This window comes from Dipodomys merriami, unplaced genomic scaffold (genome assembly GCF_024711535.1).
Source record: "Dipodomys merriami isolate MVZ:Mamm:240054 unplaced genomic scaffold, mDipMer1.0.p SCAF_134, whole genome shotgun sequence".
NCBI classification, from domain to species: Eukaryota; Metazoa; Chordata; class Mammalia; order Rodentia; family Heteromyidae; genus Dipodomys; species Dipodomys merriami.
In genome coordinates, this window is record NW_027202649.1 from 3,379,967 (window position 1) to 3,394,110 (window position 14,144).

The 14,144-nt window shown below is 57.0% G+C and overlaps 1 protein-coding gene across 3 annotated transcripts in view; it reads left to right on the top strand.

Moving 5' to 3' along the window:
* LOC138825107 (breast cancer anti-estrogen resistance protein 1-like) overlaps positions 1–13,152 on the top strand; it is a 32,798-nt gene extending 19,646 nt beyond the window's left edge. For 2 of the 3 annotated variants that reach the window (XM_070019506.1, XM_070019507.1), the window contains exons 2-7: positions 2,898–3,530; positions 8,792–8,953; positions 9,053–9,169; positions 9,422–10,516; positions 10,774–10,863; positions 12,270–13,152. In XM_070019506.1, coding sequence (XP_069875607.1) covers positions 2,898–3,530; positions 8,792–8,953; positions 9,053–9,169; positions 9,422–10,516; positions 10,774–10,863; positions 12,270–12,782 — 2,610 coding nt within the window. In that variant the 3' untranslated portion in view covers positions 12,783–13,152. The remainder of the gene's footprint in view (positions 1–2,897; positions 3,531–8,791; positions 8,954–9,052; positions 9,170–9,421; positions 10,517–10,773; positions 10,864–12,269) is intronic. The other variant, XM_070019508.1, reaches the window with a different exon arrangement.
* The last annotated feature ends 992 nt before the right edge of the window (positions 13,153–14,144 follow it).

The window sequence follows — 14,144 nt, forward strand, 5'->3', positions numbered from 1 at the left end:
CTTAGCTGGGATTATAGGTGGCTATGATCACACCTAGGTTCTTCAGTGCTTTTGTTGTTGCTGCTGATAGAAGGTTTGAACTCTGGCCTCTTGCTTGTTCAGCTTGTTTGCTCAGCTGGTACTCTACTACTTGAGACACACCTAGCTTTTTTTCTTTTTCTTTTTCTTTGTATTGTTACTATCAAGGTGATATACAGAGGGGTTACAGTTACATACATCAGGTAAAGAGTTAAGGTTTTTTTGGACATTGTTACCCCTCCCTCTCTCTTCTAGTTTTTCCTTCTTTTGCTGGTTATTTGGAGATAGTCTCAGATTTTTTTTTTTTTGTTGTTTTGTTTTGCCTGGACCTTGCACAAGATGACTAAGCAAAAATAAGCTCAGGAACAGTGTGCCCAGGCCTTGAGTTCAAGATCTAGATTCCTTCCCCTCCCCCGCCACAAAAGAAGCACTTTATAGCTTCTGCTATACACTTGGGGCATTAGTAAGTAAAATTGAATTACCTGAATTCAACATGAGGCTGCAATAGCTATTAGGACTCTCGGACATGAATAGTATTATATGCTGTAAGAATACACGGGACAGAGGAACGATTCTTCTGGGGTACGATGACATACTTCTCAGAACTGTGCACGATTTAAAACTTAAGGATTATTTCTGGAATTTCTGTTTAATATCTTTATACCATGGTTGGCCATGATATCTGACTGAAGCTAGAGAAAACAAAACTTTATGCTTGGATAAAGGAGGAATACTACACTAAGAAAGCCTGGGCAAATGAATTTCTTTGTCGTTGTTGTTGGTTGTAGGTCTTGAACTCAGGCCTGGGTGCTGTCTCTGAGTTTTTCTGCTAAAGGCTAGCATCCACCACTTTGAGCTACAGCTCCACTTCTGGTTTTCTGGTGGCTAGTTGGAGATAAGAGTCTCATGGACACACGTTCCTGCCTGGGTTGTCTTTGACCTGCAGTCCTCAGATCTCAGTTCTTCCTGAGTAGCTAGGATTACAGGCCTGAGCCACTAGCACCTGGCTGGGCAAATGAATTTTAACCGTGTTAAGTCATCCCACCATGGTCTTAGTACATTGCACACACATGTGTTCTCTCTCTCTCTCTTTCTCTTTCTCTCCTCCCTGTCCCCCCATCTGTACTAGGAGTTGAACTGAGGATCTGGGACTCTGCTTGCTGGGCAGGCAATGTCACTTGAGCCATACCTCCAGTTATTTTTGCTTTAGTTTGAGATAAGGTTTTATGTTTTGTTTCAGGGGGGGGTCAGTTGTGGGATTTGAACTTTGGGCCTAGGTGCTGTCCCTCAGCTCTTCAGCTCAAGGTGAGTGCTCTACCACTTAAGTCACAGTACCATTCCCAATTTTCTGGTGGTTTATTGGAGATAAGAGTCTCATGGACTTTTCCTCCCTGGCTGGCACTGAACCAGGATTCTCAGATCTCAGCCTCCTAAGTAGCTACAATTACAGGCATGAGGCATCTGGCTTTTTGTTTAACTTTTTACACTAATAGCCTCAAACCCTGATACTCCCAATCTCTGCCTTCCTAGTAGCTAGAATGATAGGTATGAGCCATAATACCTGGACAATTTTTCTTTTAAGTTTTTCTTCTAGGTCTTTGACAGAACTTCGGCACTTTCTCCTTGGTGTTTTTTTTTTTTGTTGTTGTTGTTTTGTTTTGTTTTTGTCGGTCGTGGGGCTTGAACTCTGGGCCTGGGCGCTGCCCCTCAGCCCTTCAGCTCAAGGCGAGCACTCTAGCACTTGAGCTACAGCGCCACTTCCAGTTTTCTGGTGGTTTATTGGAAATAGGAGTCTCACAGTCTCTCGTACCCGGGCTGGCTTTGAACCGCGATCCTCAGATCTCAGCCTCCTGAGTAGCTAGGATTACAGGCGTGAGCCACCAGCGCCCCGCTCTTGGTGGTTTTTGCGGTTGTTATTTGAGCACTTTCCCAGATAACTTGTAGTTTTTGTTACATGATTGATCCTTGCTCGGACCTTTCTCATCAGTTACTCATTCTTCCAGTTTGTGAGCTTACATATGATCATATATGGTCTGAAGACAATTTGTATCAATGCAATGTGTGCAATCTCCCTCCTCCCCCCTGTCATTTTCTTCTTCCTGGTACGTTTCAGTGACCAGGGCAGCAGGGGTCTGGCCTCTGGGGTTGGAGTAGGGAGAGCATCCTGGTTGCTTCTCAGCCTTAAGGGAAAGTGAAATTTCCCCATTAATTACTGGCCTTTGATAGAAAGACTGAAACAAATATATTCTCTGGTTGTTTTGTTGTTGTTGTTGGTCATGGGTCTTGAACTCGGCCTGGGCACTGTCCCTGAGCTCTTCAGCTCAAGGCTAGTGCTCTACCACTGGAGCCACAGTGCCACTTCCAGTTTTCTGGTGGGTAATTGGAGATAAGAGTCTCATGGTCGTTCTTGCCCGGGTTGTCTTTGAAATGCAATTCTCAGATCTCAGCCTCCTGAGTCGCTAGGATTACAGGCATGAGCTACCAACGCCCAGCTTCTCTCAGTATTTTTTATCCTAAGAAGCTGTAACTTTTGGCAGACTTTATTCTTGTATCTCCTGAGCTAATCACTTGCCGTCTCTTGTAACCTGGTGGTTATATTACCACCACCATCCCTGGTGATTGCTGCCATGTGACTACAGGAGTAGTCTTTAGGAACATCTGGAAAGTCCTCTCGGAGGTATTAATGGTGGCTGCTGCCTTAGGGGGAGGGTGTTGAGGGTTCCTGTAGCACAGTGGAGGCATGCCGGGTCAGCTGGGCCTGTGTGATGACTGATTTGAGCTCCTCTTCCAAAGGCAAATCCAGGTGCCTCTGATCCCAGAGCGGGGGACTGGGTGAGTCCTGGTACTGCCCCTCCCCTCACTGTGTCCTCTCTCCCCAGAATGTGCTGGCCAAAGCCCTCTATGACAACGTGGCTGAGTCTCCAGACGAACTCTCCTTCCGCAAGGGCGACATCATGACAGTGCTGGAGCGGGACACGCAGGGCCTGGATGGCTGGTGGCTCTGCTCGCTGCACGGACGGCAGGGCATTGTGCCTGGGAACCGCCTCAAGATTCTGGTTGGCATGTACGATAAGAAACCAGCAGGACCTGGCCCAGGCCCACCTGCCACAGCAGCTCAGTCCCAGCCCGGCCTCCCGCAGGGCCTGCATGCCACACCTCCCCAGGCTTCCCAGTACTCACCCATGCTCCCTGCTACGTACCAGCCCCAACCTGACAGCGTCTACCTGGTACCCAGTCCAGGCAAGGCTCAGCAAGGCCTCTACCAAACCCCTGGGCCCAGCCCGCAGTTCCAGTCACCTCCAGCCAAGCAGACATCCACGTTCTCAAAGCAGACGCCTCACCACCCATTTCCCAGTGGAGCCACAGACCTCTACCAGGTACCCCCAGGGCCTGGAAGTCCCGCTCAAGACATTTACCAAGTGCCACCTTCAGCTGGCCTAGGGAATGACATCTACCAGGTCCCACCATCCATGGACACCCGCAGCTGGGAAGGGATGAAGCCACCAGCAAAGGTAAGGCCACTGGCAGAGCTGTGCTACCCACAGCGTTAGCCCAGGCCCTGGTTTCTGGGCACAGTAGAGCCCAGACACCTCTGGGTCCCCACACTCCAGCAGTGGTTTTGCATGTTTGGGGAATTTGTTCATCTGATGCAGCAGATGAGGGAGAATGGAAGACATCAAGCTATGACAGCCAAGAGACATGGAGAAGCGTCCTACAGGATTGGCAGGTGAAGCCAGAGCAGGCTGGGACAGGTTCCAGAGGGATCTGGTGTCCACCGGAGAGCTAGATGCTGTTCTGAGGGTACTGAGTTTTGAGTAGGTTACAATCATTCTGACCAGAGCAGAGAGCACAGCCCAGACCCAGTCAGATAGCCCAGGTAAAAGAGGGTATAAGGTTGGTGGTGGTATTTAAAGGGAAGAAATACCCAGGTGCTGGTGGCTCATGCCTGTAATCCCAGCTACTCAGGAGGCTGAGATATGAAGATTGCAGTTCAAAGCTAGACCAGGCAGAAAAGTCCCAGTGAGACTCGTATCTCCAATTAACCTCTCAAAAGCTGGAAGGGGAGTTGGGTTCAAAGTGGTAGAACACTAGCCTTGAGCAAAAGAGCTCAAGAACAGCACCCAGGTCCCAGAGTTCAAGCCCCACAACATCAAAAGGGAAGAAGTTAGCCAAGCATGGTGACTCACACCTGTAATCCTAGCTTCTTGGCAGGTAGAGGTTAGGGGATCACAGTTTGAGGCTAACGTAGGTACACATACAAAGTTTGAAAGCCATGTCTACTAATGGCTGGGCATGGTGATGGTACACGTCATCTCTGCAATTCAGCAAAGCACAGATAGAAGGATTACAGTCTAAGCCAGCCTGAGCATAAAGTGTCTTGGAAACAAGACAAAAAGAAGCTGGTGGAATGGCTCAAGTAGTAAGAGTATCTTACCTCAAGTTTGAGGCCCTGAGCTCAAATGCCAATACAGTTCATCCATCCGTCAATCATCCATCCATCCATCTATCTATCTATCTATCTATCTATCTATCTATCTATCTATCTATCTATCTATCTATCTATCTATCTGTCCATACATACAGCCATCCATCCATAAATGTCTACAGCCATCTATCCATACTTACAGCAACACATACATATCAGGAGGGCAGCAGGTCCATTAGGAGAGCATGCCTTGGGCAACAGAAACATTTATTTTACATAACCCACGTCTGGAGGTGAACATGCCAGGACCAATAGGGTGCTGCATGTGCTCCAGCCACCATGTCTCTTTTTGGTAGGCAGGAAAAGAGGAAGAGACAAAGATTGCATTTTTTTCTAACTTCTCTGGGGGCTACATTTGTTACTTATCTCCTGTTGACAGAAAGCAATCCTGCTTCACCTAGCCAAGCACAGGGGGCTGCACAGTAGAGCTTTGCTAGGTAGCCCGGTGTTTGCAGCCATCCTTTAAGAAGTCTGACGTCAGTCAGCCTTCCAGGGGTCCAGCCTCATGTTCTCGCCTTGTCCAGTCCAGAGCCCACCTGTGTCTAGGAAGACTGTGTCCAAGACACTCAGCCATAGCTTTTTTTTTTTTTGGTCAGTCGTGGGTTTGAACTCAGGGAGGGCCTGGCCACTGTCCTTGCTTTTTTGCTCAAGACTTAACACTCCCACTGCAGCTCCACTTCAGTCTTTTTGGTGATTAATTGGAGATAAGAGTTTCATGGACTTTCTTTTTTTTTTTTTTTTTTTTGGTCCGGTCGTGGGTCCTGAACTCTGGGCCTGGGCACTGTCCCTCAGCTCTTCAGCTCAAGGCTAGCCCTCTACCACTTGAGCCACAACACCACTTCCGGCTTTTTTCTTTTTGCTTATGTGGTGCTGAGGAATCGAACCCAGGGCCTCATGCATGCAAGGCAAGCGCTCTACCACTGAGCCACCTTCCCAGCCCTTCATGGACTTTCTTGCTTAGGCTGGCTTTGAACCATGATCCTCAGATCTCAGCCATAGATAGCTTTGAGCCTCTGTTCTCAGAGCTGCTCGGGCTAAGGTAAGCACTTCACCTAGTACCAGCTAGGTAGCAAGTAAACACATAGAGTAACTCCATTCCTGCCAACCGAGGGCCTGGCCAGAGTTCATGAACCTGGGGGACCCTGGGCCACCCCTCCATTCTTGCCTTCTCTGCACCTTTAGCTATCTAGCCAGTCAGCTGGCCAGAGCCTGCCATGCTGACCCTGGGCAGCTGGGGTGGAGCAGGGCCCTGGAGGGCTCAGCTTTGCTGTTTGGCATCAGAGCAGTGCTTGGCCAGGGAGCCCCGGGACAATGCAGTCCATCCCCTTCACATGCACCCCTCCACACGCGCACGGCACCCAGACAAGTGTGCGTGCACACACCCACCTCCGTGGCCCATACTTCCAGCTCGTCCTCCCACCCCGCCTCCCTTGCCCCAAGCCTTTGTCCTGGTTCAGCGGGAAGTTGGGGCAGGCATGGGATGAGAAGGAAGCAGGGGGGGCTCTCCACCTGGGGCCCCGCTCCCGCTGCTGTGTCAACGCATGGTGGAGCTACTTGGGCTTGTGCTCTAGGGGCCCTGACCTGCCTGAGGGCTCAGGAAGGGGACAGTGCCCTGAGCCGCCTCCTCACTCCTGGCCTGGGCAGCCTTGATTGCCGTGAAAGCAATGCTTGTTTGCTGTAGAGAATGCAGAATGTATGAGAAAGCCTAGAGATGAAATTCCCAATCAAGGGTAATGATTGGGAAATTTTGGCGTATTTCGTCTAGCACATCCTCTCTTTGTCTTTTACAGATTTGTCCGTGTACTTTTGCATTTTAAAGTAGTAAATCCAGGGCTACAGATCAGAAGCATTTTCTCGTTACTAAAATTTCTTCCTGAGCCATTTGGCCTGGTTGGCCCTAGCTTTACCGTGCCTCCGCCTCCCTCAGAAGCAGGCACTAAGTGGTCTCTGGTCACTCATGTTTCTACTATAAACTAAATAGCAGTAAACATCTCTGTGTGTGATCAGTGCTCAGATATCAAAGTCCTGCCTTCATAAGCGTCAAAGCTCCTCACCTGGGATGTCTGAAACTGAAGACACTAAGTTGGGGTCATTCCTGATCAGGCCAGGCCTGTGGGTGGGTAGAGGGGCCCTAGTGCTCAGAAAACAAAGAGGTGGGTATCAGGGCCGGAGCCAGGTGGCAGCAGACCCTAGCTGCAGCACCTTGTGGTGTGTGGCCGGGCAGAGCAGTCACGGCCACTGCAGGCCACGTGGCCTTCTGAGCCTCTCAGAGACACAGAGGGGCCACATCTGTGAAAGGCGCGCATGCGGAGCCCCAGCCTCTGGCGTGGAGGGCGCGCAGCGCAGCCTCCGTTGTACCATCCTCGTGTGGGTGCTCTTACCGCCTTGCAGGCAGGTCCCCATGCACAGACCCCAGGATACTCTCATGGCACACACTTGATTTCCAGAGAAGAAAAATGAGACTCCTAGATTGGGGTGGGAGGTGGGACTGGTACGCCGGAGCCGAGAGCTGGCCCCGGTCAAGGCATTCCGTCCATTTTTCAGGGGGTGGAAGCTAGTGCTGGTGCTGCCTGAGGGCTGCTCTTGTCTCCGCGCTCTGCGCTCTCCGCTGCGGCCTGCTGCCTGGGGCCTCGCTCTGTCCCTGCCAGGCCACTCCGGAGTTTCAGCTCTGCCCAGGACTCAACCGCTGGGGCGTGTTTCTGAGGGGAGAGCAGCCCTCTCCTGCCAACCTGGGCTCTTTGTGTGTGTGACTGGCACTGCGTTGTGGACCATGTACTGTGTTCTCCAGGGTGGGAGGATTTGTAGGTGTCAGGGAGTATCCCCACCCCCACCCCAGGGCTCTCCAGGCCCTGCTAATGGGGCGTCAGGTGCAGAGCAGGGTGGCCTGTGATTAGCAGAGCTCAGCAGCTCTCTGGAGAGTCCATTTCCCTAATGAACTCCCTGATGGCAGCCTACTCTGTTTTTCTAACAAGAAATGTTTGCTAGCCAGTATGGCTGCTTGCTGTCACCTGACTCTGCGGTAGGAGTGACAGACTGCCCGTTGGCGCTGGGGTGGGGTGTGGGTGTGGGGTCGGGTCCCTAGCTGTCTCTGGCTGTGCGTCCAGCCCTCGCTGTTGTATGGCAGCAGCAGGGCCTGAGGGGCTGGGGCGGCCGCGTTTCCCAGGCCCCACCTGCCTGGCCGGGGAGCTGGCAGGAAGTTGGGCACAGCCCTCGCTCGCCAGCCTTGTGGAGCTGGTCCCCACCTAGGAGGCCAAGGGGCCCTGCCTCAAGGCCCAGCCAACCTGCCACGTCCCTCCAGCCCCCCAGCCCCTTCCTGCCTGCTGTTGGAAGGTTCCAGCACCTAAAAATAGCACTGGAAGAGACTCAAGTCTGAGGCACAAGGAAGGAGATGAGTCTGGAGGGGCTGCTGCAACTCCGCCCCCAGACACTGGTGCACACTGGTGCGGGAGGGCGGGAACCCCCACGGAGGAGGCCCACTGCTCCGCTGGCTGGTCGGAGATGCCCGGAGGAGCCCAGCTGGCCCAGCTCAGCTTGACTGCCTAGAGCTTTGCCAGGCCTGGGGCCGCCAGTGCCCCCCCCCCGGGGGTGTGGGAGGGGGTGGGGCCTGGGCAGGGTTCTGGAGCCTTCGAACTTGAGGGAGGGTGTGTGGGGGTAGGGCCCCAGTCAATCCTGTCCCAGACGTCCCCTTTGATTAGGGAACAAAAGGCCTTTCTGTGACGAGTACTGGGAGCCCTGTTGGGGGAGGCTGCGGAGGCCGCCAGGCCTGGCTGGAGAGTCCTTCAGGAAGGGCTGCCTGCGTGCCCGCCCTTCCAGGCTGGGCACTGGCATGAGGACAGCAGGGGCCCGACCGGGTCAGCATCCGAGGGCAGAGCCCTGGGCCCTGCCAGGCCACCTCTGGTCCCGTGGGCTTCCATACCTGCATCTGTAGGCACTTGCCAGTGCAGGCCCTGGGGAGGGGCAGCCGGGATGCCCACAGGAAGGAGGCCTTGACCTCACCCCGCCTGCCCACTGCCATTCTACTCATATTCCACCCCCATCAGAATGTGAGGGCTAGAACCTTCTGGATCATTCAGCCATAGAAACTTCTTGGTTCTTAGCCTAAAGCCAGTTAGCTGGGAATAAAACCTAAAGGTGTAGTATGCTAGGGGTGTCTCACCACGGAAGGGCTGAGGATGCTCAGGGAATGAGAACCGGAGCCGCATCGCGTGGCTTCCCGGAGGGCCACTGGGCCCCAGACGCACACGTGCATGCGCGAGGGCTGCTAGAAACGCCGCGGTTTGCCTCCAGGTGGTGGTGCCCACGCGAGTGGGCCAGAGCTACGTGTACGAGGCCTCACAGCCAGAGCAGGACGAGTACGACATCCCACGCCACCTGCTGGCCCCGGGGCCCCAGGACATCTACGACGTGCCCCCTGTCCGCGGGCTGCTTCCCAGCCAGTATGGCCAAGAGGTGGGTGTGGGGCTTAGGCGGGAGCGTGGCCCTCTGGGAGCTGAGTAGGTGCCCTGGAGTCTTCCTGGACCTGGTGTCACTAGCCCGTCCCTCCCCCAGGTGTATGACACACCTCCCATGGCTGTCAAGGGTCCTACCGGCCGAGACGCATTGCTGGACGTGTACGACGTGCCCCCCAGCGTGGAGAAGGGCCTGCCCGCAGCCAGTCACCATGCGGTGAGCAGTGTGCCCGTGCTGGGCCGCAGGGTTGGGGAGGGGGCAGCGGATGGTTGAGCTCAGAGCCCCTCGAGCGGCCGCAGTTGGCGCAGCGTCCGTGAGCGCCCCGCGCCCCGCACAGGGCAGCAGACAGGCACAGGCGTGGAGGCATCTGGCCCTTGGCGTGACGTCACGACGCGTGGCATCTCCGTGGGCTGGGTCCCTTCCGCTCTGGCTCCTAGGCGGCAGCCTTGACCCCATTTGGTCCCCCAGGTGTATGATGTTCCCCCGTCGGTGAGCAAGGACGTGCCGGATGGGCCGCTGCAGCGGGAGGAGACCTATGACGTGCCCCCTGCCTTCGCCAAGGCCAAGCCCTTCGACCCGGCCCGCCACCCGCTGATCCTCGCCGCCCCGCCTCAGGACCCCCCGCCCGCCGAGGACGTGTACGACGTGCCGCCCCCTGCTCCCGACCTCTACGATGTGCCCCCGGGCTTGCGGCGGCCGGGCCCAGGCGCCCTGTATGACGTGCCCCGTGACCGGGCGCTTGCCCCTGAGGGGGCTGACGGCGTGGGTGATGACGGCGTGTACGCTGTGCCCCCACCGGCCGAGCGGGAGGCCCCCGCCGACGCCAAGCGCCTGTCGGCCTCCAGCACGGGCAGCACCCGCAGCAGCCAGTCGGCGTCATCCTTGGAGGCAGCTGTGCCAGGCCGGGAGCCCCTGGAGCTGGAAGTTGCGGTGGAGTCCCTGGCACGGCTGCAGCAGAGTGTGAGTGCCACCATAGCCCGCCTTTTGGACCTGGCGGGCAGCGCCGGCGGGGCTGGGGGCCGGCGGAGCACCCCCGAGCCCCAGGAGCCGCCCGTGCAGGACCTGCGGGCGGCCGTGGTGGCGGTCCAGGGCGCCGTCCACGAGCTACTGGAGTTTTCCCGCAGCGCCGTAAGCAACGCCACCCACACTTCTGACCGCACCCTGCATGCCAAGCTTAGCCGGCAGCTGCAGAAGATGGAAGACGTGTACCAGACACTGGTGGCCCACGGGCAGGTCCTGGACAGTGGCCGAGGAGGCCCCGGGTTGACCCTCGAAGACCTGGACCGCCTTGTGGCCTGCTCGCGGGCTGTGCCTGAGGACGCCAAGCAGCTGGCCTCCTTCTTGCATGGCAATGCCTCACTGCTCTTCAGACGGACCAAAGCCTCTGCCTCAGGGCCAGAGGGGGGGGGCTCCCCACACCCCAACCCCACTGACAAGGCCAGCAGCATCCAGTCGCGACCACTGCCCTCTCCCCCCAAGTTCACCTCTCAGGACTCTCCAGATGGGCAGTACGAGAACAGCGAGGGGGGCTGGATGGAGGATTATGACTACGTCCACCTGCAGGTGGGTGCCCACACCGGCCAGGACACAGGCCCCGACCGCCTCTCATGTCGCAGGAACCCCGGAGCCTCTCCCCTGCCCCCTCCGCCCCCCACAGGGCTCTCCTAGAGGGAGGGGTGGGACCCTCCATCCATGGTGGTCAAATGCGGTGGCCAGGCTTGAGGGTGCATGGACATTCAGCGCCACCTGGCGGACTCCCTGGGCTTTGCATCCCACCAACCTGCTGGCCTTTTTAGTTTAGCCCTTGTTCTCCCTTCCAGGGGAAGGAAGAGTTTGAGAAGACCCAAAAGGAGCTGCTGGAGAAGGGCAACATCATGCGGCAGGGGAAAGGCCAGCTGGAGCTGCAGCAGGTGAGGGCCCAGCCTCGCTGGGGGGGGGGCCCTGGACCAGAGAGCCGGCTTCTCCCGGAATGGTGGTTCCAACCTGCCGGGGCAGATTCCTGCCAGTCACTTCCCAACTTCATGATCATCTCCATCCCCCCAGTACTGGGTTTGAACTCAGGGCCTCCCACTTGCTCAGCAGGAACTCTACCACACGAGGCAGGTCTCAAACTCCTGGGTCAAGTCACCTCCTGCCCCAGGCAGCTGAGGTACTATGAGTGTGCCGCTGCACACCTGGCCTGATCCTGTTTATCTTAGCGGTTATTACCCGAAGGCTGGGCCTGCAGGTCAGTGGTAGTACACTTGACTAGCATGCCTGAAGCCCTGGACTCAAGTCCCAGGTCTGCAGTAAATAGTTACAATTAGGTTCTTTTTTTTTTTTTTTTTGTCGGTCGTGGGGCTTGAACTCTGGGCCTGGGCGTTGTCCCTCAGCTCTTCAGCTCAAGGCGAGCGCTCTACCACTTGAGCTACAGCGCCACTTCCGGTTTTCTGGTGGTTTATTGGAGATAGGAGTCTCATGGTCTCTCCTGCCCGGGCTGGCTTTGAACCGCGATCCTCAGATCTCAGCCTCCTGAGTAGCTAGGATTACAGGCGTGAGCCACCAGCGCCCGGCTTACAATTAGGTTCTTATCAGGGTAATTCTAGACCTAGAGAACATAGAGCAGTGTACACACGGCCTTCCACCAGCCAGCGCCTGCCATCGGGGCCGCCGCGTGCCTGCGCTAAGTCTTGGGAATCACTGCCTTCGTCTCCAGCGTTTTCCCCAGCGTTCAACGTTCTTCATAAATTCTTTTCAAAGGCCATATAATATCTATTGTTGAATTGTTTCCATAGTGCCCAGTTTTCCTTATTCTAGATACTGGTGCCCTGTTTGAAGAGTTTGCTTCATGTTTTGAGTCATTTCCTAGGATAGGAAAGGGGTAATTCTGAAAAACACCGAGTGATTCATTCCCGTTATGAAGGAATTCAGAGTAATACAAAGCAACACTGCCCGGCTAGCTTCCCTTCCTCCCTTCCCTGGGGCAGAGGTGGAAGGGAGGGGACAGAGCCTGTCCCTCCCTGAGCCCTGGCCACAAAGGGGGGTTCCCCCCCCACACTCCCCACTCCCCGCAAGGCTGGCAGTGTAGACACATGCCTCATGGGAGCTCTGTGGAAAGTCAATGAGTGGCGCGTGGGAATAGCAACAAACGTTCAAAGTGTAGAGCGAATTGGGCTGCCTGTAGCTTTAAGAAGTAGACATGTCCTGTGTCCTCCCGTAGTCTTGCAGCACATTTTCACCCCTTGGTCCCGTTACCCCACTTTGAGCTTGGGGAGCAGTGTGCTGGGCCTATGTCCGTGGGCCCACAGCCTAACCGTGCTTCCCCCGGCTTCCCCAGCTGAAGCAGTTTGAGCGGCTGGAGCAGGAGGTGTCTCGGCCCATAGACCATGACCTGGCTGGCTGGACGCCCGCCCAGCCCCTGGCCCCAGGCCGGACAGGCGGCCTAGGACCCTCGGACCGGCAGCTGCTGCTCTTCTACCTGGAACAGTGTGAGGCCAACCTGACCACGCTGACCGATGCCGTGGAGGCCTTCTTCACCGCCGTGGCCACCAACCAGCCGCCCAAGATCTTCGTGGCACACAGCAAGTTCGTCATCCTCAGTGCCCACAAGCTGGTGTTCATCGGGGACACGCTGTCCCGGCAGGCCAAGGCGGCCGACGTGCGCAGCCAGGTGACGCACTACAGCAACCTGCTCTGCGACCTGCTGCGGGCCATCGTGGCCACCACCAAGGCCGCGGCCCTGCAGTACCCCTCGCCCTCGGCGGCCCAGGACATGGTGGACAGGGTCAAGGAGCTGGGCCACAGCACCCAGCAGTTCCGCCGGGTGCTGGGCCAGCTGGCAGCCGCCTGAGCGCACACGATGTGGACATGGAGGCAGGGAGGCACCCACCGGGAGAGGCCGGCCAGCGTCCCACGCGCTTGGGGCCGGGCAGCCCCGCCGCGCCGCAGACCCCGTGGCCTCGGCGGTGCAGGCTTTGTACATAGTTGTGACAGGCGGTGGGCGGCGCCTCCTCCGGGCTGCAGCGGGCACCGAGCACGTGCTGAGCCCAGAGGGCCGCGCACGGGCCCCGCACTGGCCGCGGGGCCCCGGGCTCCGGGACAGGCTGGGCAGCACTCAGAGAGAAGCCAACGGAACTGTTTTCCTTACGGATTTCTAATCCTGCCACAGATAGTCGACACCTAATAAAAGTTGGGGAGGAAAGCGATCTTCTCCTGCTCAAGGCTTTTGCTCTACCACTTGCCTGTCAGCTTTACTGCCAGCTTTCTCTGAGGTGTAGTTCTTTAGCAGTCAGAGTCTGGTGGACCTTCCTGCCCAGACTGCCTTTGCACCACAATCCTCAGGTCTCAGACCGTTGTACCTGTCAGTACACGTTAGGACGACTTAGCACTTGAAGAAGGAGGAAAAAAGATAGGTCTGGGAGAGATGCTGTGAGCACTGAGGACAGAGCCGGTACCTCCTGGCCTCTCTCATGCCCAGAGCTGGTTGGGCCTCCGCTGTGACCCCGCCCCCGCCCTGCCCCGGGGACCGGCAGCACACTGGCCAGAGCCACAGTCAGAGGCCATGGCCTCCATAGGTTGGCTCTTCTAGGGAGGCGACAGGCCTCCTGGGGGTACAGGGAAGTAGTGTGCCCCAGGCACTGGCTGGTGGGTCAGTCTCCACGTGCACGAAGGCTTTGTGACTGGCACATCGCCGTCCTGGCTGTGGCGTGGGATAGCCTGGGAGCAGCTTGTCTGCAGCCTGCAGGTTCCAGACGCTTCCTTCTGGCTGCACGGCTTAGGCCTCCCTAAGCCTGCCCGCCTCATCCACCCACAGTGGGCAGCAGCTGTGCACCCTCTGAGCCCAGTCCTAGGACGCGGCTGGGCCGGCTGTGTCTGCTCCCGAGGTCCTGGGTGTGCTCCTGGCCTTGTTCCTGCTCCTCACTGGGCCACGAGGGGGGGGGGTGACTCAGGCTCCTGGATGGCTGCGCCTCCTCCCAGCAGAGCTGCGGCCCCTGCACACGATCGCAGACACCGCACAGAGCACGCCCTGGCGTTGGCCTCCCCTAGCCAGAGCCCTCTGCCCGTCCTTGGGCTGAGGGGGCCGTGTGTCTCGGGCTGGGGCTCTGCAGGGGCCTGGGAAGGAGGCAGCCGTGGAGCTGCCACCGTGGGGAAGAACCCCAAACTCAGGTGCGTGCGCGGCGCCTCACCGCCTGCTGCTCCCATGGCAGCGCTC